The sequence below is a fragment of the Pantherophis guttatus genome, chromosome 3, assembly GCF_059756535.1.
Source record: "Pantherophis guttatus breed Tessera chromosome 3, ASM5975653v1, whole genome shotgun sequence".
In the NCBI taxonomy this organism is placed as follows: Eukaryota; Metazoa; Chordata; class Lepidosauria; order Squamata; family Colubridae; genus Pantherophis; species Pantherophis guttatus.
This window is the reverse complement of record NC_142065.1, coordinates 36,430,993-36,454,196: the sequence shown is the minus strand read 5'-3', so window position 1 is coordinate 36,454,196 and position 23,204 is coordinate 36,430,993. Positions and strand designations below refer to the sequence as shown.

The 23,204-nt window shown below is 39.3% G+C and overlaps 1 protein-coding gene across 1 annotated transcript; it reads right to left on the bottom strand.

Moving 5' to 3' along the window:
- Positions 1–3,297: 3,297 nt before the first annotated feature.
- SHISA4 (shisa family member 4) lies at positions 3,298–23,038 on the bottom strand. Its single transcript, XM_034414153.3, has 5 exons — positions 21,225–23,038; positions 10,175–10,352; positions 7,833–7,966; positions 6,953–7,126; positions 3,298–6,042 (listed from the first exon to the last, which is right to left on the bottom strand). The coding sequence occupies exons 1-5, from the start codon at positions 21,280–21,282 to the stop codon at positions 5,996–5,998; spliced, it is 591 nt and encodes a 196-aa protein (XP_034270044.1). The 5' UTR covers positions 21,283–23,038; the 3' UTR covers positions 3,298–5,995.
- Positions 23,039–23,204: the final 166 nt, after the last annotated feature.

Sequence of the window (23,204 nt, the reverse complement as noted above, 5' to 3'; positions counted from 1 at the left end):
TTTTTCCAAGGCACCAGAAAACCAGACAAGGAATAATGGATGGAAACAGATCAAGGAGAGGTTCAACCTAGAAATAAGGAGAAACTTTCTGACAGTGAGAACAATCAGCCAATGGAACAGCTTGCCTTCAGAAGTTGTGGGAGCTTCATCACTGGAGGCTTTCAAGAAGAGATTGGACTGCCATTTGTCAGAAATGGTGTAGTAGGGTCTCCTGCTTGTGGGCGGGGGTTGGAATTGGAAGGATTCTGCGAATCACTTGAGGAAATCCATTGAGCCATCTCCCACTGGTAGTTATTCAGCATCCATCTGAAAACCTGTAGCAAGTGTGTTATCCAGTGTCAGGCAGTGACCAGATAAATAGCTCTTTTGAAGATCCAGAGACAATGATCACACTGGTAGGTAAGGAGGATTTCAAGTTTTATTACTTTACTGTAACAAATAGAAACATGAAAAGCAACTTACCAAACAAAATGCTCTCCTTTCAACTGCTGGGGGCCTGCTTGAAGCAATGAAGATACTCCAAGGAGTTTTTGCACAGGCCTGGCACTCAATGCTATACACCAAAGGCCTTGGAAGTGTTTGCTATACCTCTGATTGCACCTGGACTTGTTTGTTTTGCTCTGTGACACTGTGGGAACTTGACTTCTTTTTCTGAAAATCTGCAAGACTTAGGTCTTGTTGAGGAATCTTCCTCTAGAGAAGGAAAATTGCCAAGAGTTGTTACTGAAAGTGAAGATGTGATTTTTGTTAGCAGATGACAATAATCTAGTGAAAATGATCTAAGACTGAAGTGATGATAGATATGGCAAATGCCTATTCAAGGTTCCACCCAGTTATGAAAAGACTTGTGAAAAATAGCTTTTAAAAAAATCAAAAAGGTCCCCTCATGATATATTTCAAGAGCCTGATTTGGAGGAAAAAATATCCCGTTAACCAGGATGTAGGATATTTATGTCCAGTTATATAATGAACATGAGATCTTTGAAAAACAACACTTGTGCAACTTAAAGCAATTTGCATTCCTTTCAGGAAATTACTATTTAACAGCTGAATAAAGTATTCATTGCATAGTTTCAGTGCACATTTCATCATTTGACGCTTCCCCTTGTAGTTGCCTAAGTGTGTGATTCAATAAATCAGTTAAGAGTTTGAAAAAGAGGTCAGAGGATTATTATGATTGGTCACACTGTCAGCCAGATGTTTAAACTCGATTTGGCATTTTTATCAACCCATCGAATCCTTCCCAAGAATGTGGCAGAGTCAGATGTATGATGTTAAAAGTATCATTGCAGGATATAAGTTGTTCCAAGTAAAGCTATTTTTTGCAATTGACTGATGATGATTTTGTCAATGTGGTGTTAAGTGGTGCTCCAGAAGCTTTGAAATGTCACCTAAGGCACCTAGTATATTACAGGTAGTCCTCAACTTATGACCACAATTGAGCCCAAAATTTATGTTATTAAGTGAGAATTTTTTAAAGTGAGCTTTGCCCTATTTTACAACTTTTCTTGCCAGGTTTGTTAAATGGATCACTGCAGTTGTTAAATTAGTAACATGATTGTTAAGTGAATCTGCTTTCCCCATTGACTTTGCTTGTCAGAAGATTCCAAAGCTGATCACATGCCCTCAGGACACTGCAGCCGTCATAAATATGAGTCAGTTACCAAGCATCTGAAGAATAAATCATGTGACCATAGGGATGCTACAACGGTTGTGTGAAAATTGGTCCTAGGTCACTTTTTTCAAGGATGTTGTAACTTTGAATGGTCACTAAATGAACTGTTGTAAGTTGAGGACTACCTGCATTGGTACTACCTTTATTTTGCCACAGTCATTTTACTTTTCTGTGCAAGTCTTTGTATTTTGTGATTTTCTCCAGGTTTTTTTTTACTTCTATTGCTCTCTCTTCTATTGGTTTCTGCTCTCTCAGGTACTATAACTTTCACTGTCCAGACTTTGTTGGGTTTTTAAAAATCAAAATTCTTAAATCTGGGTGTTATGTGGCAGATACCTGTAAGCTTAAATTCTAAAGTCCTAGAGCAGTGATGGCGGAGCACTTTGTGCGCACTTGTCAGGGCCGCGACCAGGAAGAGGAGCTGCCCAGGGGGCATGCATGTGCCAGATAAGATACTTTCGGTTTTCCAGCAAGTCTTCCAGTTACTGCCGCACATGCACACATGCCGATCAGCTGCCCAGAGTGCATGCTCACGCCGGAAAACGGAAGACCAGCTCTTCCGGTTTCTGGCACTGCCGGATAGGCCAGCTGATCGTAACATGCACATGTGCGCTAGAAACCCAGAAAAGGAACAGGTGATGCTGCACGTGCCAGGCAACATAGCTCCATGTGCCACTTTGGGCACGAGTGCCATAGGTTCGCCATCACGGTCCTAGAGGACTTTAGCTTCTTCATTTCCTGTTACTTTGTCTATTTTGTGGTCCCACCAGTTCTTGCTTTCAGGCAAACAGTATTTCTTGCAGCTGTTCAGTGCCCCTATTGTTTGTACTTTGTCATACTATTGTTTGTAGTCTGTCTGCTAACTAGGTGATCTACTGTTTCATTGGTTTCTTGCAGAGATGACAATTGCTGTCTGTGGTTATTCTTATTAATTATCCTGTCTTTTTATATACTGCATATCTCAAAGTGGCAAACAATCCTGCCTCCAATGCAATGGTCACTATAGGTTACATCAAGGAAGATGGCTTTGTTTCAGAAAGACCAGTCTAGTTAACTTCAAAGCCCATCATCTCTGGCCATTTGCAGTGTCAACTACAGATTATGAGAGTTGAAGTCTAATGCATTTGGAGAAAGCCAGGGTTTGGAAGGCTGTTCCAGAGTGAAAGAGAAAATAATATTTGGAAATTCTGCAAGTGAACAACCATTAAAACCTTGGACTGGGCCAAAACTTTTTCTGAACACCAACAGTCTTGATCCAAACAGAAACCCATGTTTCTACGGCAACCAGACCATTGTTCAGTATTTAAGACATACCAGATGGGATGATCTGGCATATAAATTAAGTAAGGAGAAATTTTAAATTTAAAAATCAGTAAAACATACTCATTTGAAACATTAAGGCTCTTTGTTCCTTTCCCTGTGGACACCTTCCTCAATGCATTGGAAGCAACGAAAGAACTTGCTTTCTCTTTTCTGTATCAAATATTAACATTTTCCTTTATCAAGTTCTTAATTGTTGACAAAGGAAAGTTTATTTCTCCTGTTAAGAAATTATTCTAGGACTACCTATCAGCTAACTATACAGCAGAAGTAGAAGAAAGACACACAAACACACATAGCAGTAACTTAATCAGTATTTACAACTTTAATTCACATTGTAACGAACATTTTGCAAAGCAAACGTTTGCCATTCTGGTTAGAATAAGAGACAGCGGTGCAACTGTTGCCGCAATTCAGCATGCCATTCCCACACAGTGGGAATGTGGTTTGAGCAAAAGGACTGACTCAATTAACTCCTTCCTCCAAAATTTTCTTGCAGGACTCAGAAATGGTCAAACGCATGGAGAAGATGTCTACATTGTGTTGCTTCAGCATTGCTAAACACTTTGGTTTTGCAGAGCTCTGTGCAACATCAAAAGGCATATGCCCAATGCATGGCTTCTTCAACTGGGCTAACACGTTTTCCCAGTTACTGGAAGCCATGAAGTTAGTGGGCATCATAGCACATGGTGGCGTTTTCATTTTCTTGCACAGGAATTGTCTTTATACTCTGGTTGAAGCATCATGCATTTGTTTTGCTTCCTAGCCCTTCTCTGTGTGCTCCAAATAATTTAAATACAGCCTTTGCAATACTGGAAGGTACAAAGTTAATATCCCTTTAGCAGGTGGGGAGGAATAGGTGGGACTGTCCAACCTTATCACATTAAATCTTGCTGATGTTTGGAAAGAACAATGAGATGTAGTGGCAGATTGATAAATTGGGCCATGCAGCAAGAATGCAGCAGGAATGTGCAAAACTCTACTATTCTGCAACAGCTTCTAAACTACACCACAAATGACTTTCTGTTCTGGAAATCTCTGAGACTGCCCTAGAATGGCCAGACTGACCATAGTCAGGAAGAAAACAGAGAACTCCAGTGTTCTCGGCAACATTCCAGTGGCAGAATATTAGATTTTGCACACAATAAGATGCAGATAGAGCCACAATAAACAAGGATTTTCAGGAGAAATAGGCTATACTGCATAAATAATAGGCACCCATTTCTTAATTAATTTCTTAATTTCCCATGCCTCAGGAGTACAATTAATTGATCAGAGGCAAATCTGAGAGTTTGGATTCAGGACAAGTAAAGGGGCTAGCTAATCTTAACTAATCTTTCTTAGTGAAAAGAAAGGAATCTAAACTGAGTTAGAATATTATGAAAGAACATGTATTTATGTACATGAAAGGGGTCTCACCATGTGAGAAAACACTTTGAAAGAAATTCTTACAGTTACTGTTGGGCAGTGATTAAAAACAAAAGGAGCAAGTATTCTAAATGATATTGTCCTGTCTTCACATTTGCATAAAAACAAAAGTGAAGGATGTTGGCTGATGAGTTCTGGGATTTGAAAAAGAAACCATGAAGAATGCCCAGATTGGGGAAAGCTGTGTTAGCCAGGAATGCTGGAAACTCTAGATCAACCCATTTGGATGTTAGGGGGAAAGGACTTGTATAGAAATGGAACTAACCAGGAAAGAATGGACTAAGATTTCAATACTCCTCCAAATGGCTACCCAACTACCATATCTGTAGTTTAACCAAGGCATCTCCCTAATGGCATTGCAGAACCATTTTCAAGCCTGTTTAAATTCTGCCCCTGCTCATCTGAAATGCCAGGTCTTGGCAGGTTGTTTTTGTTCCTTGGGAAATGGGCAGTATGATTTCTTTACAGTAGGGTAACGGAGTTAACATGTGAAATCAACCTCTGCCATTAGAAAAAAAATAATCTGATTTAAATGCTTACTTTATCTTTTCAAATATCGAGATTTCATATTACTATGAGGGCAGTTTATACTGAAAGTTATAATATGATGGTGAAAGGTTAACTCTCATTAGAATGGTGTGGAATGCACAAGAGAAATTTCAATCCAATAGAGAAATCATTAAAAAAATCCCTTTGAAAATCAGAATTATGCTCAATTGAGAAGAATTACTTTTATCACCCTTTTTTTCCCTAGAAAAACATAGAAAATCTGTACTTTCACTTGTATATGAAATGCCCACAGTTTGATCTCTATATCTTCAGATATTGGACTTCTTATCATTCTGTGCTGTGGAGCACCAAAGACAACGTGCCTTCTCTTGTCTATTCCTCATCTCATCTTTAAAAGAGTCTATCTAGGCTCATCTGCTTTTCCTATGTATTAATTGCACTTACAGCTTTATTTGGGAATCTTTATGGGCTTTCAAACAGCTTCTCCTCCAGATTCTGATCAAGATCTACTTAGTGTAAGGATCTTTAGCAGCACCAAATATCTTCAGACTTTCAATATGTATATCGATCTTAGGCCTTAGGGCTTCCTTAAGACACAAAGCATCACCTGGAAGTTATGAAGAATGGAACTAAAATTGAGCTCCTGGCAGTTTAGGGAAAGAGAGTTTCACTTAGTCTTTGCAAAACCCTGGAGGCAATCTGCCTACCACTCCCTCTGAAAAGGTTGGTTTCAGAGAGGGGAAATCTGTCAAATTACACAAATGGTGCTTGCACCAGCTTTGTGCACTTGCATTTGTAATCATCAGCTACTTCCTGAACCACATAGGAAGTGAGGAGGACAAGGTGCTTCTCTCAATATCTGGATTGAGTGGAGAAAAGAATTAAAAGTCACAATGCTTCCTACCATGCAGAGTAACTAGTTTAGAAAAAACACTGGCAAATACTAACACAGGCTGGAGTTTCAGGACAGTAGGAGTTCCCCTACTTTTACAAGTTCTGTAAAAAGGGAGTTAGCAGGCCCATAGAGAAAGTCTTCTTTCAATTAGTCCTCCAAGATTCTTCTCAAGTGCTAGGCTGGGTTGGTTGCGGTGGGATGTATGGTGGGGGAGCTGCAGAAGAAAGAAACTGACCATTAGAATAAGCTTAGCAGCACCTTGCCAATCTTTACTGGTCTTGAAAAAATAAAGCAAGGTTAGACTTTAGTACTTGGATAGGAAACTAGTAGGAAGGCTTAAGTCAGTAAATTGCCATACAAAAAGTTGAACTTGAAGCAGATTTTTACAGAAATGCCAAATGTGAAACTGGGTCTAATTCAAGGTTAGCTGTTCTCCATATATATATGAGGATTATAAAGTTACCATACTTTGGCCTGCAAAAATCCAGATAACTGCTAGGTGATAGCAAAGGGAACTCTTTGTTGTCATCTAGTGATCATCACCTTTGCAGCCCTGATATAGAAGTCCTGTGGAAATGTCATATTTCGATATATTTTATTCTGTTACATTGCTACATTTCAGGTTACTGTAGTATTTAGGGGGAGAAGCCTCTTATTTTGCCTTGCTTTACTCATATCCATTTGGGTTTTATAGGACAAACCTATCTCCATGTTTTTCTTTGTTCTTGTTCCTCTAACCTTAATTTTCCTTTCCTGATGTTTCATGTTATTTCAATACATCCTCAGTTTTAATCAATCTTTGTCCTACCAATTAAGAGATGCTGAAGAGATTAAATCTCTCACAAGAAACTCAATTAAAGCTCACCCTTGTCTAATCAGAAACAAGCATTAATAGAATTTCTTCTAACTACACTTACCAAGATTTGTTCTGGGCCTATGACTCAATGAATATTGTGGATCATTTGTGTGTGACATTTTCTTAACAATGTCTCTGGAGAATTGCAGCTCTTATAATTCCTTGCCCATGCTTGAATGACATTTTGAGAGTTCATACCGAATATGTCTGCACAATACCTGCACAGGAAGTAAGTCCAGCTTATCATTACTTTATACTTTTTTCTTACCTGAAGGATTGTAGTATGGTGGCCCAGGTGGATATAGAGGATACTGTGCTGGAACTGTAGGTGGGTAGGGAAACACAGGGGCATATCCAGGATGAAATGCTGGCCCTGCTTTTGGATCCATGGGATAAGGGTCTGGCGGCTGATCAGGATAACCAGAAAGTGGAATCTCTTGACCTGGATTTGACAAACTTTTGTTAAGTGCATGGTCTGTGTTGATAATAAATCTGTGGAGCAATCTGGATTTGAAGGAGAAGAGGTGGCTTGGAGCATGCATGGACACCGGGCATCACATCTGTTGGAAGCCGCATCTTTTCCCAGCCTTATAACACAATTCCAGGAAAAGACATGTTTGATTTCAGGAGATACCAGTAGTTATAATCTCTTCTCTGGGGTGCATCACCTTTCCTCCTTTGAATCCAGGTCACCACAAACATTATTGATAATTCTCCTCCCAATTTGCTAGTTTGTAATAGAGATATGTTGGATTGCAGCTGCAATCATTTCTCTGGCAGCCTGACTCTGGAAAAGATTCTCCTATCAGAATGTTCCTCTAAGCAGCATAAGACTAATTGAAGTATGGTCTTATATCTATGAGAAAGAAGATTTTGGTATAAAGCCCAATGTAGCTGGCAAAATCAAGAAAACAAGAATGACATAGATTTCAATAAGATAATGCTACTTTGAAGTAAAATATGGAGCTCTGGAATTGTACTAGGAAATTCCCAACTTCCTTTGTAGCGAGAATTAATTAAAACAGATGTCTCCCCATCTTGAGTTGAGTTGCTATTTATGACATTATCAGTCAACTGACTCCCTCTCCAGCATTCCCAGTTTCCTCCCAATCTCTCCCAGTAGGTCATAACAGAAGGGCATTTTCTACCTTGATAAGGAGTCTGCATGTGATGCCGTCGCTGGTACAAGTAGCAGCAGGAGCACAGGAAGCAGCAGACAATGGTGGCAACAATGGCCACAAAGAGAATCACAGCTGAAGCGATGCCAGCAATGGTCCTCGGACTGCAGAGCACAGACAAAGATAAATTATGTTCATGCTACAGAATCTGCTACTGAAACAGATACTAATGACTCCTCTACAAGACAGGGATGGATGAATTCTAAAAAATCCAGTCACTTCTACTGCCCACCTTCTACTGCCCACCATCCTTGGGTCCAGTTAAAAAACAATGAAAAAAAAAACCTGTCAAATATAGCAAATATATTTTAAAAACACAGCAGATGACCAAGGAATCTCCTCCCGATTTATGTAATATTTTAAAATAAATATGTAGTAGCAATAGCACTCAGATATTATTTGAAGAAGGCTTCTTCCTTTCTTGAGACCTTGGATGGATCGGGGTGTCATGCACTGTCAAATGGACAGTCCAGGAAATGATGCACAAAAGAACCAGTGCCTGGGCTGATTCTCACATTGTTGTGATCAAGGTGGACTTTTAAAGCAAAGATGGACTTTAACAAAGCTGCTTTAAGAAATGCACCATTTCCCCAGCCCTTCTGTGACCTGTTTGGGCCAATACAGGGATGGAAGAAGAGGAAAGATGAGAATCTTGTTGGTAGTATTTATTTGACCATGAATTCCTCAAACAATACCCCCCTTCAAAATTCACTTAGAGGAATTCCTAAACACATTTGTGCATTCCTACTGAAGATTAGATTTAATTAAGATACAAACAAATGGGCTTATCTTAAAAATAATTTTAAAAAACTATTTAAAATAGTTTTAAACTGTCCCACAGTTACAAATATAAGAATCTCCACTTTATGCTTCAGAAACCATTGAAGGAATAGATCAAATTATTTCAATATTTCAATGCTGTACTTACTATACTTAAATTCAATAGTTTTCAATACTCTTGCTATCATCATTATGGTTGAAAATGAAAATAAAAATCACAACTTCATTCAAAAGGATATCAACAAGAGAGTTGGCCAATCTAAGTAGAAAATTCTTGATAGCAGAAGAAAATATCTTGCTTCAGCATTTGAAAAAGGACGCTCTAATTAAACTTTAAAAAAAAATCGTTTCAGGATTATGGAGCTCTGTAAGGCCTGGTCTCATTTGGGAATGATATCCAATATCCACCATTTATTCTTGAACAAGACTTTTCTAGCTGTACTTTGGATCTAGTTATAGGAAATGTGTGAAGGTATATCAGGTATGTGTTAGAAACTTCCTACTCAGCATTCCTAAAAAGGCTTGAAAAGTTTAGGCAAGTAGATCTACGTATCAAAAATTATCTGTTAGAAGTTCTCTTAACAACACCCAATGACCTTTATATACATTTGTCTACAGTTTAATTGGTCTCATGTTGCTTTAAAAACAGTTGAAACGTAGACGCCACATGATTACTTACTTGCCTTTGGAAGTTTTTGCTGTTCTCTGATAATGACAATTAGCGATTTCAACCTCTCCACCTTCAACTCTTATAAAGTGTGCAACTAGTGTCTCAGTTCTCAACTTAATCCATATAGCATATCGGTTCTGGCTTAGCAAGTTATGTGAACCAAGCTTCATGGCTTATAAACCATGGCTTCATAATCAAGGCTCAACTACCACGTGTGAGTCATGAAAACTTTGGTTGCTGACTCCATCATTCAGATTTAACTGCAAGGGAAATTGGATTTGATCAGGACAAGGAAGAAAGGAGAGCTCATCCCTTCCCCCATGGCCTTTCTTTCCAACCATAATTACCATTACTGCAGTGGCACAGTGATTAGAGTGCAGTACTGCAAACTACTTCTGCTGACTGCCAGCTGACTGCAATTTGGCAGTTCAAATCTCACCAGTTCAAGGTTGACTCATCCTTCCATCCTTCCAACGTGGGTAAAATGATGACCCAAATTGTTGGGGGCAATATGCTGACTCTAAACCGCTTAGAGAGGAATGTAAAGCACTGTGAAGCGGTATATAAGTCTAAGTGCTATTGCTATTACTACAGCTATTTAGGAAGTATTTTGACTTCAGAAAACTGGACACCCTCCTGAGAAAGGATGAAGCATGTCTTCCCCACTCCATTCTACTCTGATCAAACTGAACCCCTAGCTACAGTATATCTCAGTCATAAGAACAAGTATATCTATCTATCTATCTGAGGGGTTGCTTATATCCCTCTGCTCTGTTTCTTTTGGCACTTAAGAGGTAACTCAAGTCTTCAATCACAATCTTGATGCTTTCAACCACCTACTGTGGCTATTACATATTTTTACCCAAAGGCCATGCAGTGCTTCTGCTGCCGTTCAGTGAGAAGGTTCCTGATATCAAAACAGCAGAAGCGATGGTAGCAGTCACCACAGCAGAAAGAAGGGAAGTTGCAGTCTATGCCACGGTGCCAGGAGCCATTTCTGTCTATGTACCACTTGCAGTCTTCATCAGCTGAGACTGAGACTGAAAGGAGAAAGAAGACACTCCCTTTATCAATTCCATAGAAAATAGAAAGCAGTGAGAAATCCTCTAAGACACGGGTGTCAAACTCAATTTCATGGAAGGCCACATCAGGGTTGTGTTTGACCTCAGGGGACTGGGATGGGTCTGGCCAGGGTGGGCATGGCCAGCTCGATGTCACCCCTGTCGGGGGCACCTGCGGTGTCCTGACTGCTCTGCCAGTGAAAACAGGCTCCCGAGCTCAGTTTTTGGCTGCCGCGGGCCCTCCCGAGCCTAGTTTTCACTGGCAGAGGGTTGCAGGACGCCACGGCAGCTGAAAACAGAGCTTGGGAGCCTGTTTTTGTTGGCAGAAGCACCGTGCGCTGGTCCTTTGCTGTTTCCAGGGCGGCCCCGCGGGCCAGATCTAAGTACCCCGTGGGCTGAATCCAGACCCCTGGCCTTGAGTTTGACACCCCTGCTCTAAGAACATTGTACAGGGAACACCCTGAAATTTCCTACACATCAGCCTCTAGGAATACCTCAGGGACCCATAGTCAAAGGCCTTCCAGAATTTTGCAAGCTATCATTACATGGCCTTTCACAATAGCAGGGGCATCCCAACATTTAAAATTAAATTTGAAAAATGTTTGTGAGATCATTAGATCTTACAAAATCATGTAAGATGTTCTCTGATATTAGGTAAGAATGCCAAAATCTCCTTAACTTGTAAGATTTTGGTTTTCTTGAAATCTCACACAATTTGCGTACTGAACTGTATGTTTTTCCAATTTTTTTTAAAAAAATATTCAATTAATTTAATTATACTATTTATGGCTTTCTCATAAGTTATACCATTCACAATCCCACATTGCTGCCACTGGCTATAAACATCATTCTATCTCTCTCTTTTTAAATATAAAAGCAATAATGTAGAAGCAACATAATGAAAATGGTTATTTTCTTTGGAAGTTCTAAGACTCTAAGACTTAATATTTTTCAGATCTTTTTAAAAATAAAAAAAGTTTAGTAGGAAGCTGCTATATAACAAAGTGCCAGCTTCTAGAAATACCAGAATGACTCAGAATAACAGAAATTATAACATATATTTATACAATTTAAATATACTAGAAGGACATACAGGTAGTCCTTAACTTACGACCACAATTGAGCCCCAAATTTCTGTTGTTAAGTGAGACATTTGTTAAGTGAATTTTGCCCCATTTTAGAATTTAACTTGCCACAGTTGTTAAGTGAATCATTGCAGTTGATGTTAGTAACCCAGTTGTTAAGTGAATCTGGCTTCCTCATTGACTTTGCTTGCAAGAAGATTGCAAAAGGTGATCACATAACCTTTTAGACACAGCAACAGCCATGAATAAGAACCAGTTGTCAAGTATTTGAATTTGATCACATAATTATGGGGATGCTGCAAAGGTTGTAACTGAAAAACAGTCATAAGTTGTATTTTTCAGTGCTGTCGTAACTTTGAACTGTCACTAAATGAACAGTTGTAAGTGGAGGGTTACCTATAGTTCATTATTTTCTGGGAATTTGCCTTCTACAAAACAAAAGGAAATTAAAAGCTAGTATAAGAGACAATATCTTCTGGGGGCTGATCCACATCATTTTGTCTTCAAGGAAAAGGGTTATTGGCAGGGGTGAAATGCTCCCGGTTCGGACCGGATCGCCTGATCTAGTAGCGATGGAGGCGGGTGGTTCAGAGACCCGGTAGCAAAAATCCCTGCCCACCCCATTGCCCAGCTGAGCCGCGCAATCATCAGAGGCTTTTTTTTTATTTTTAAAAGCATTTTTTCTATAATCTCTTTGGCCGAAAAAATGCTTTTAAAAGTAAAAAAAAAAAAAAGCCTCTGATGATCATGCAGCTCAGCTGGGATTATCAGAGGCTTTTAAAAGCATTTTTTCTATAACCTCTTCAGCTGAAGAGGTTATAGAAAAAATGTTTTTAAAAGGAAAAAAAGCCTCTGCCGATCAGGCAAATCAGCTGGGATCGTCAGAGGCTTTTTTTAAAAAAAAAGAAAGCCTCTGCTGATCAGGCAAGTCAAATGGGATCTCAGAGGCTTTAAAAAGAAAGAAAGAAAGCCTCTGCCGATTAGGCAAGTCAGCTGGGATCGTCAGAGGCTTTAAAAAAAAAAGCCGAAGAGGTTGTAGAAAAAATGGTTTTAAAAGTTAAAAAAAAAAAAGTCATATTACCCCCACTACCAAGCCATGCTCACAGAACCGGTAGTAACAAATTTTACATTTCACCACTGGTTATTGGTTATGATCATCACAGCAACTATGTTCTATAAAAATTACAGTATAAACAGAAACAAAAACGCTGCTTAAATTTGTAGATTATTGCCCCAATGCATTGTTTCTTTTAATAAAATTAAAACAGATTGTGAACTACATGCAACATATGGCATATTCAAATATAAGATACATGTTCTTGATCATTGTTGTAACAGGTAAGTGAATATGTAAATTGTCATCGTTATCTAAAGTTGTAGTATTTGTTACTTTAAAAAAAACTTTACAGACAAAATGAATTACATGAAACCTTGTATCATTAAAATAAAGAGGGATACATACTCAGCTTGCTGTATTTCTTAGAAATACTGTTGACTATGCATTTATAAATGCTGTCAATAAAAAATATACATATGTTGATCATGTTATGTCAAATTTAGCCAAGCAGAGGAAGATAAAACTGAAACTCTTGTACTCTCTGGCATGCTTAGGTTTGGTCACGGCTATGGTTTTTTATTACCACCCAGAATATCAGATGAGTTCATTCCTATGATTCAATCCCCTTCATTTAAACATGTGACCTCCACATATAGAACATGACCAGCTGTCTTCAGATGACTGGAAGTGCTTACCCTGCACTCTAAACATTGCAACCATTTTACTAATTACAGTTACATTATGCCTCTTTTCCAAAAGCTCAAGGGATGTATACAATTCTGACCCTTCACCCATGTCTTTGACAAGAGAGTGAGGCCCACTGCTTTATTATGCTTGTCATATTTTACTTGTTATTGATAAAATTATAGTATCTTTCATTGTTGTGAGCTGCCCAGAGTTATTGAGGGTTGGGTAGCATAGAAGATTAATATGTTATTATTATTGCTATGGTTGCCCACACAGTCAGCCAGCTGTTTAGACTGGATTTGGCATTTTCACCCTTCCCAAGAATCTGGGACAGGTAGACGTTATTAATTGATGATTTTAAAGTTATTGCAAAATGTACTGTATTTTTTGCACTATAAGATGCTCCTAGCTTTTGGGGAGGAAAACAAGAAATAAAAAAATCTGCCTCTGCCTCCCAGCATCCATTGGTATTCATCTGGCTAGCGTCCTTGCAGCATACAGCAAACAGCCTGGTCAGGTTCAGCATGTTATCGCAGCCCGATTTAGCACGAGCAGCTGACTGGCGGTTGGATCGGCCTCCCAGAATACCACCAATCAGCTATTCCAGGCTGCTGGGATCTCTGCTGCCTATCGCCGCCTCCACGCATCCCATTTTTGGCCTCTGCACAACCCATTTTTGGCCTCTGCATGCCCTGTTTTCGGCCTCCATGAATCCCGTTTTCAGCCCGTTCCAGGTGGCGGGGATTGCTGCCGCCTATCGCTGGCGATTGCTGGTACCACTGATTGCTGGTGGCGGCAGCAATTGGCAGCAATAGGTGGTGGTGGCAGCGGCGGCGATCCCTGCTACCTGGAATGGGCCAAAAATGAGATGCATGGAGGCCGAAAATAGGGCGTGCGGAGGCCGAAAATAGGGCGTGCGGAGGCCGAAAATGGGGCGTGCGGAGGCCAAAAATGGCCAAAGGGTGGGGAGTGGGAGGTGGGTGGGGCTTTGGCAACATTCACTCTATAAGACGCACAAACATTTCCACCCACTTTTGGGGAGGAGGTGCATCTTATGGACCAAAAAATACTAAGTTGTTTCAAGTAAAGCTGCTTTTGCCACAGTCATTCTACTTTTATTTGCAGATTCTTATATTTTGTGATTTCTCACAGTCTTTCTCTACTGTTTTGCTGTCCACTATACAGACCTTTTTGGGTTTTTTTTAACAATCACAGTTGTTAAATCTGGTATGTTATGTGGCAGATGTCAGTCTGCTTGAGGACTTTAGCTTCTTCATTTTCTATTACTTAGTCTACTTTGTTGTCCCATCAGTTCTTGCTTGAAGGCAAATGGTATTTCTTGCACCAATATCCCAATGCACCACTGATTTGTCATGCTGTGGTTTGTAGTCAGTCTGTGTGATCTTCTTGTAGCCACTAACAGGTAGTCCACTGTTTCTTCAGCATCTTTGCAGAGGCAGCATTTGTTGTCTGTTGCTTTCTTCTCAATGCTGGCTTTACATGCATTTGGCTTGGTCTTGTGTGGACAGAATTTGCCCGTCTATCTCTTTCTTCAAGTTTCCTGCTCTTAATCATTGCCAGGTCTGCCTTGTTATCTGCTTTGCCTGCTATTTTTTTGAAAAATATTGGTATATAATATTTTGCCTTTCCTTATCTCTTTTCTGTTCTTCATTGGGTAGGCCAGTTTGGTCTCTCCACTACTCAGTAAGCCTTCACTGGATCCCAACTTCAGTGCATCCTCTTCAGTGTCCTTCATATATTGTCCCAATGTCCCTTTCTCTTATTCAACTGCCTGGTATTATTTATCATTTGTCCCAAATTTACTGTTCAGACAACCCCATTAAGTAAATAGATTTGTTGCAAGAGAGTATCATAATCAAGTGGATATTTTAATTTGGATATTGCAAATCTGAGACAATACAGTACTTTAACCCATTATATAATATGCTGTATTTTAGTACAATGATTCTAAACTCCTTGCACAGGATTCGTAATCTTAAAACCAATTTCCTTACATATGAAGATATTTCTTTTATACGGTAAGATAACTACTCACTACTATACACCACTTATTAAAAATAAGAAGAATACCTCTATTCTTTGCTTGTTTATATGAAACATAGTGTCTTTTTTCAAATATGCACATTCGGTGCTACCTCCCACCACACCCTTCCTCTAATCCAGAGGTCTTGTCAGCTTTAAGACTTGTGGACTTTGCTGCTGGAGAATTCTGGGAGTTGAAGTCCACAAGTCTTAAAGCTACCAAGTTTGAAGACCTCTGCTCTAATCCATGTAAGGTTCTTGATTATTAACTGGATTAACGGGAATATACAGAAGAGTTCTGCAAACTGGATCTGTTGGAATGAATCATGTTTATGAAAAGACTGGTATTCAGAAGTGAGACTCAGGAAACACAAAATTGCCCCATTCAGTCACTGAACAAGGACAAGCAGGACTGATGTTTCGTTTTATGTTACCTTTCCTTTCTTTGATTCTCTGTTTCTGTAAGAGAAACAGTTGCATTTCTCTTTTTCTGTAGAGAAAAGCTGCAGCCTTCTTTTTTCCCTGGCACCGGATGACTATAAGAAACAATTAACAAACAAGTCCTTTAACGTGGTCTTATTAGTGTTTTTGTCATTTTAAAAGATGGAAGAAGGCAGCTGGAATTCCCCTCCACTGACACAATGAAGAGATGAAACGGCAAGGCAACGTAAACCAAATCTCCTGAAATGTCAACTATCTGGGAGCAGAAAGATGTTAATGCATATTCATCAGGATTATATTTGTATTTTCTGATTTTCTTCAGTTTTTTTTTCTCCCACTGTGCTGTCTATCCAGACTTCTTCATCTTTTTTATCAACAATTGTTAAGCCCAGGGTGCTATATGGCAACTGCTTGTCTTTCAGCCACCATAACACATACATCCATATCCATTTGAACCTTAGATGATGAACTCATGAAACATAATTGGTTTTTCTTAAATTATTTATTGTTGAATTTAATTACTTTTTTATATTTTATTCAAGGATATTGCCAAGTATGGGAAAGGCTTTCCCATAACAGAGTTTGAATAATTAAAATTTCTGGTAAAAGCAACTGCCCCTTATTGTATGTAGAACTGGGAAAAACTTTTCTTCCTCATCAATTATTCTGGAGGAAAATGGGCATTTGCAAGAGGTCTGGATTCCTGACTGAGTTATATCCTCCCTCTTTGTGATGGGAAAGGGTTATCTCTAGTCCAGTTTTCTTAACTTCCCTTTTTCATTTCAAATCTTCAGAGATGTATTCACCCTCAATAAACAGTTTGACAAATGTGCAATCTTTGGCAAGTAAAATTATTTTGAGCCAGCATGCCCAACGTTGTTAAGATGTTAAAACTTGATTATAGAGACCCAGATTCCTCAATTAATCATGGAGCTCAACAGGGGATCTTGAGCCAATGAAACAAACTCAGACAACCATAACACACAGGATTGTTTCCAAAAACCTTAAACTCTCAAAAAAGGCAAGTTATAAACATAATAGTATGTTAAGAAATGCAACAATAATAAATAAAATGTCCAGGACTTTTTCTAGCATGACCAAAGCCTATATCTGCTAGAAATCGTGAGAAAATTAAAGTCATTTAGAATGCATGAAGCTAGGAAAGGTTGGGCTAAATAGTTCAATTATTGCTTTGACTACAGGAGTCAAAGTACTGTTAAGTACTATTTGTAGACTCACAATAAGATTAGATCCCTTTAGCTCCACTTCTCTAAGTTTGTAACCCTCAACTCTTATGATCCCTAGCCAGAACATCCATTAGCTATTGTATTAGTTGGACACACTATCTGGGAATTAAAATTGAATTATACAAGACACAGTGATGAAACATTGCATATCCTGTTCTTCTCAACAATTTTTCAGCATATAAAGCCACTATCAAGAGGCCAAGAAACTAGCTACCAATAAAATATCATTAACATAGTTTGCAGATATAGCAATCCCATCACAAGCAGGGCCTCATTGGAGAAACACCCTCAGGTTGTGTGAAAGAATGCAGAGATCAGCTGCAGATGTCAGCACCATGGACAGCACCACACAAATGAATGACCAGGTTCCAGATACAAGCAGGTTTCTTTTGTCCCAATAATGAGTCCAAAAACGAACAAGGGATATTGAGAACTGCTGTACATCCAACTGCTGGACAATGGGATACGAAATACTTTCAAACTGAATAAATTGTTTTAGGCATTAAAAATAAAGCCAGCTAGATCCTTTCATCAAGTAATTACTGAGTCAGTGGGACTTCAGTCATCAGCCATAATTTCGATTTCATTCTACAATCCATTCCTTCCTATCTAATTTTAGCTTCTCAATGGATAGCTTAATTTTTTCCTCCTTGTTATTGGAATGTCCTGATCTTCAAGTATTTTGGAACTTCCTTTCCTTCAAAGATCCACAGCAAATTCTTATTTATCCCAGATTCAAAGAATCCAAAGTTCCACTATGGTATTCACCTTGGAACTGCCTTGAATGTGTCTTCTCAATTAACGCTAGCAATCTTGGGCCAACAGCTCCATCCCTCCATCCCCCATGGTAAAAACAGAATTAATATTTTCTAACTTTCTGTGAAGCTGACAAGAAGCACTTTGGCTCTAGTAATGGAAACCTCATTTAATGATTAGAAGTCTGTCCTTTCGGATGCTGTTCTACAGCCAAAAGGGATATTACAGTTTTTTTTAATATGTCAAGATTTCATTTTAATTGTATCTATTTTTATTATGATTACAAATGGTGTAAAATAAAACAAGACCCAAGCAAGTAGCACTTTACTGCACAAAGATCAGTGTAATTCCCAACTATCAAAATATTTAAAAAGAAAAGGGTTCTAAACACATTTTGTACACAAAAGCTCAAATTTAAAAAACCCTATCCTCAAAGGAACCATAGGAAGGGAAAATTCCAAAGAAAAGACAAAACTCTTCTACATTGTTTAGGGTTACGAACACCAGCTAAAACCAAACCTTGAAATTTCTCTCTCCCACCCAGTAAATTACTCCGTATGTCACACAAAAGTGTGTATCTTTGGCTGTCAGAAGCAACATTCCCCTCCATGAAGGCTTATTTATAACTTATTATAAAACAGCTTTATAACTTTATTATATAACTTATAATATTAAATGATTCCCCACATGAACTCACACATATAAACAACTTTCACTTAACAAACAACTTCCACTTAGTATGCACACATGCATGCCCTTTCAGCAAGAGGAGAAACTGGATGAATATTAAGTGAGAGAAAGGTAACTACACGGAGATGCAAACTGGATGTGTGTGAGGCACATGAACAAGATAGCTGGACTAAGAAGAAAAGCAAGGAGAAAGAAGGGTATTGCACAAAAATTCTTCTACCCAGTATCAATATTCAGCTTAGTATTAAAGCTTTGTAAGATGAGGGGTGTGGACCTCTTTTTGGACCTCTTGCTTATGTATTGTTTTCAATACATTATTCTACTCATTAGGGAAGGTAAAATGATACCACAACTCAGAGGTAGTTATTTGGGAGGAAAAAATATTCATCATCTAATAAAATGTTATTAGAGTTAACAGAAGTACAATATCTGTTATAAACAAATGGGAAAAATCTATTATGGTGGTTTAACTGAGACTTGGACGGAAGTCAGCTGGGGTTTTTAAAAGATTTTTTTTTGTCTAAAGTATCTTTTAAAAATCTTTCTACAGTTGAAAATGTTAGCCTGAATCTACATCATAATCAAAATTGTCTGAAACAAATTCCTCAGGAGCCAGAATTTTTAACCACAGTATGTTGCAATACCTAGATTTCCACATAATACCTTAAGTCATAAACCGCCAGAATGGTCAGAATTCGCCAATCAGGTAAAAACAAAGAAACTATGGGATCACTAGACACATTGCATAAAAGTCAATTATACTATCTGGTTGCCAGAACTTTTTTTTTTAATCTGAATTATCCTTATATCTTGAATAATGAAGTATTCTTCTCACAACACAATTTTTCTCTTATGATAAGAAAAAAAAATAAGCCTTTGTCTGTTGTAACTGTTTAAACCAATAAGAAATCTGTTTTCAGTAATTTATTCAACTTCAGCCACAGTAGCGTAATTAGCAAAATTAGGGGATAACTGGTTTATATTAAATGTTCTCAAGTAGGTATGGAGCAATACTCTGAGAACAGACCACTTTCAGGACTAGATATGTTCCATACCACCAATACTTGAGAACACATTTCTCATCGTGAAATGTGTTTCATGAAGTTTTGTGCACAATTTCTTTTTTTTCTTTTTTCTTTTTTTTGCAGGATATATGATATACTAGGATTAGGACATGGTCCGTCTCTGTTCATTCTGGCTGAGGATGAAAGAAATTGCAGTCCACCACTTGAATACACTAGATCAGGGGTGTCAAACTCGTGTCATCATGGCAGCGTCACATGACGTTTCGGGACTTTTTTCCCCTTCGCTAAACCGGGTGGGGGTGGGGCTAGCACTTGATCCATCCGGCCCGTGGGCCGTGAGTTTGACACCCCTGCACTAGATTCAGAAAAGTGCCTTAGAAACTAGTGAGTTGGTCTTCCTGAAAACAAACCATCCTGTTATGTTCATGAACATAAGGATGATCAACATACTCAGTTTATAAATGATTAGAATTACTAGCATTTCACTTCATGGTCTTTCACAGAACAACTTAGTCTGATTTCTTTTAGATATTTTATGCAGATCTACAAATCCATATTTTTGAAAGCATTAACTTGGAGACTATTCTATGGTATCTCCCTGATTTGTTAACTTTTCATAAATGTTGGTAGATTATAATTTCAAACGCACATGTCTTTTCCGAACACTTGGAATCCCATAGTACAAAAGTTGTACATTGCAAAAATAATACTGTTAACACTAATATCAGCAAAAAGACCATTGGTACAATTGTTGTATCAGAGCAACTTTATATCTGGTTAGGTGACTCCGCTTTTCCAGGGATCAGCAATGCAGTATTGGGAGTAGCAGACAGCAACATGTTCAGTCACTAAACATTAAGTCACCGCAAGCTCTTCAGTCCAGACACAATTTCACCTTTCTACAAATAGCTTCTTTATTTTTAAATCTCATATAATTCAGGTTATTTAACTCCCACAGGTTGCTATAATTATCGGGTTAGCATCCTTCTTTAACCACAGACAAAAATAATTCTCACGGAATCATCATCCATAAACATTTCAGGAAAAAGAAATAGACCCAACTATGATTAGATGCAGGCATTTCTGTTTGTAAGTCTTTCCAAGAGCCTGCATTGCTCAAAGGAGTGGGGCCAACTGTCACAAAGTTCTGGTGTGTAATTGTCAAGTGCTGTTTCTCCCCATCCCAAAGTCCATGGTGTGGACACTTTTGCACAGCTCCTGTGTATGTTCAATGGAATACACTCCAAAGTTTCCCCTTATTTGTATGACCTTTTTTTTTATTAATGATTATTTTTCTGGTCCTCCAGTTTCCATTTGGGGTGATATTCCAATTGAGGGTTTCAATCCAAAGGACACAGACAGCTACCCCTTCTGGCTCTCTTATCCTCTACAGAAAAAAATACAGACCAGCTCAAGAGAGATCAATGTAGCTTTAGATGAAACATCAACCGGACATCAAGGCAGCAAAATAACACAGCATGTCCCACTCTTGAATCACAGATATAGAGAAGGATGAATCATGAGGGGTTTTTTTTTTCCCCTCTTCTAATTCTTCTAGCTGTGATGGGGCATTTCACACATGCTCAGGAGCGCCCTTGTTCCTTTACTTTCAAGAGGGAATACAAAAATACTTTCCAAAGCAGAAAGCAGGTTCAACCAGAAAAAGCCCAGAGAAGCACCATCACTCACCCCCACCCTCCCCTAACCAGGCGCAGACCCGGCGTTTGCTTCACGCAGCGGGTCTGCGCCTCACTCCTATTCCCCTCCTGCCGAGAGCCTAGCCTCGGACCCACGCCGGGGAGGCCTCCCCCCGGCCTTACCCAGGGTTGCAGCGACCAGGCTGCAAAGCACCGTCCACGCCAGGGCCCAGCTCCCCATCGCCGTCCTTCTGAAAGGCTTCCAGATGCCCGGCCGACGCTGCGGGAAGGGGCGGGCGCGGAGAAACCGGATCCGAGGTGGGGAGGGGACGCCTCCTCTTCTCCCAAGATGGGAAGCGCGAACCGCGGTGGGAGGCTAGACCGAGCTGTCTTCTTGCGTGCCGGGCCGGGCTGTCGGAGCTGAGGGGCCTGTTACGGGATTAGCGAAGAGCGTAATTTTCGTCGCAAACCGGTTTAGTCGGCAGGCGGGGGGCGGGGGCGGGAATGAACTATGGGTATTTGTGTTCTCCGAGAGTCTCAAACTGATGCATGGCGTGGGGAGGGGGTGGAATGAAGGGAAAAGCAAGGCAACAGTTCCTCACTATACAATTTGAGGGAAGTGTCTTTAACTCTTCGTTTCTCTGCCTTCCAAGTTCTCTGAACAACGTTTTGTCACAATTAAAAACTAAAGGATCATAACAAAAACTTAATGGTATGCAAGAGGGACGGGGACACTAAATGGCATTAACTCATAATAGGAACGCGGCAAGAAGTAACAGCTATTTTGAAAACCGATTTTAAATGGGAAAACATAAAAATGTTTCAAACTTTCAACAACTGAAAAATGTGTCTTAAGGACCCCCTTCAAGGAAAGCTCCAAGGACAGAATTTGACAGCTCAGCCATCACAATCTTGGGTTTGCACAGTAAAGTGTCTCTACTTTTTCTAGTTGTTTGCTCCATTCAGGGTTGCCTTAAAATCATTATTGGAGCCAAATCTTTCTTAATCAAGATCTCCATGTTCCTTAAAAGCTGGTGCCTCTGAATGAAGGACATTTGAACCCCTAAATAATCATTGAAAAACCATGAAATTTACACTCTTATCACTAGAAAAACTCTTATTTTATCATAATTGCATCCAGACCAAAGCTTACTTTTTATACAAGTCAGTGAACATAAGGTGGGATTTTTTCCCCCTGAAAGTCTGGAGCACAAGGCTGCTTCAAAATCCTTTGATGCTTCGGGTGGAGCCGTCAGTGATGCTCTGGCCCAGCCAGCCAGGTCAAAGTGCAAAATTAAGCCAAGCAGCCAAGTATCCAGAGCATGTGTTCATCATCCACAATTGTTCGGGCATGTCTCCATATGCCTTATTTTCTGACTTGTAATCCCACTTCATTGTTGCAGGTTTATAATTGCACTATAATAGCATACCTTCTCTCCTGCCATTGTGGATGCCAGTGTGTTCCTAAACCGCTAGTACCTGTCTTGCCCTCTCCCTGAATCATCGCTCTTTCCACCCCTTAGCATGAACACAGATTTCACTTTTTAGCTTTTGATTCCCCCACCCCCCCTCCATTAGCTTTTCCTCTCCCTCTCTGGGCATCGTTTGTTTTGTGACTCTTTTGCACTTCCTCTGTTCCCCAAATCTCACTTTTGCTGTTCCAAGTTTAAGAACATATGATTTCTGAGGCACCAAAAAGGGTTTTGCTTTATGATTCTTCCCTCCTCTCCATTTCTTGCATGTTGGCCCACATGTCTGAAACATTTTGTTTTATGGACTTTGGCCCTCTTTTCTTTTTATCTTTTATTCTATTTCGTCTTTAAAATATAACAAACCCATGTGATTATTAAGATGTGAAGAGAGGCACATGGCAGAGACCTGCTTTGATGACATGTGGGAGACAACCTGTGTTGCTGTCAGACTGTGGAATATCTCCCTGAGTTGTGGATGGCCTGCACTTTCTCTCTATTTACAGAATCATTAAAGACATCTCTTTCACCAGGCTTTTAAGAGTTAAAATTGTTTTCAATACTTCTTGTTATTACTGGGCGAGATAATGAATAATGCGCGGGGGACTGTAGATGTTATAGTTTAAATTTCAAAACTTTGTTACTTGGATTTTTGAGATCACATTGTATCATATTCCTGTATTTTATAAATGAG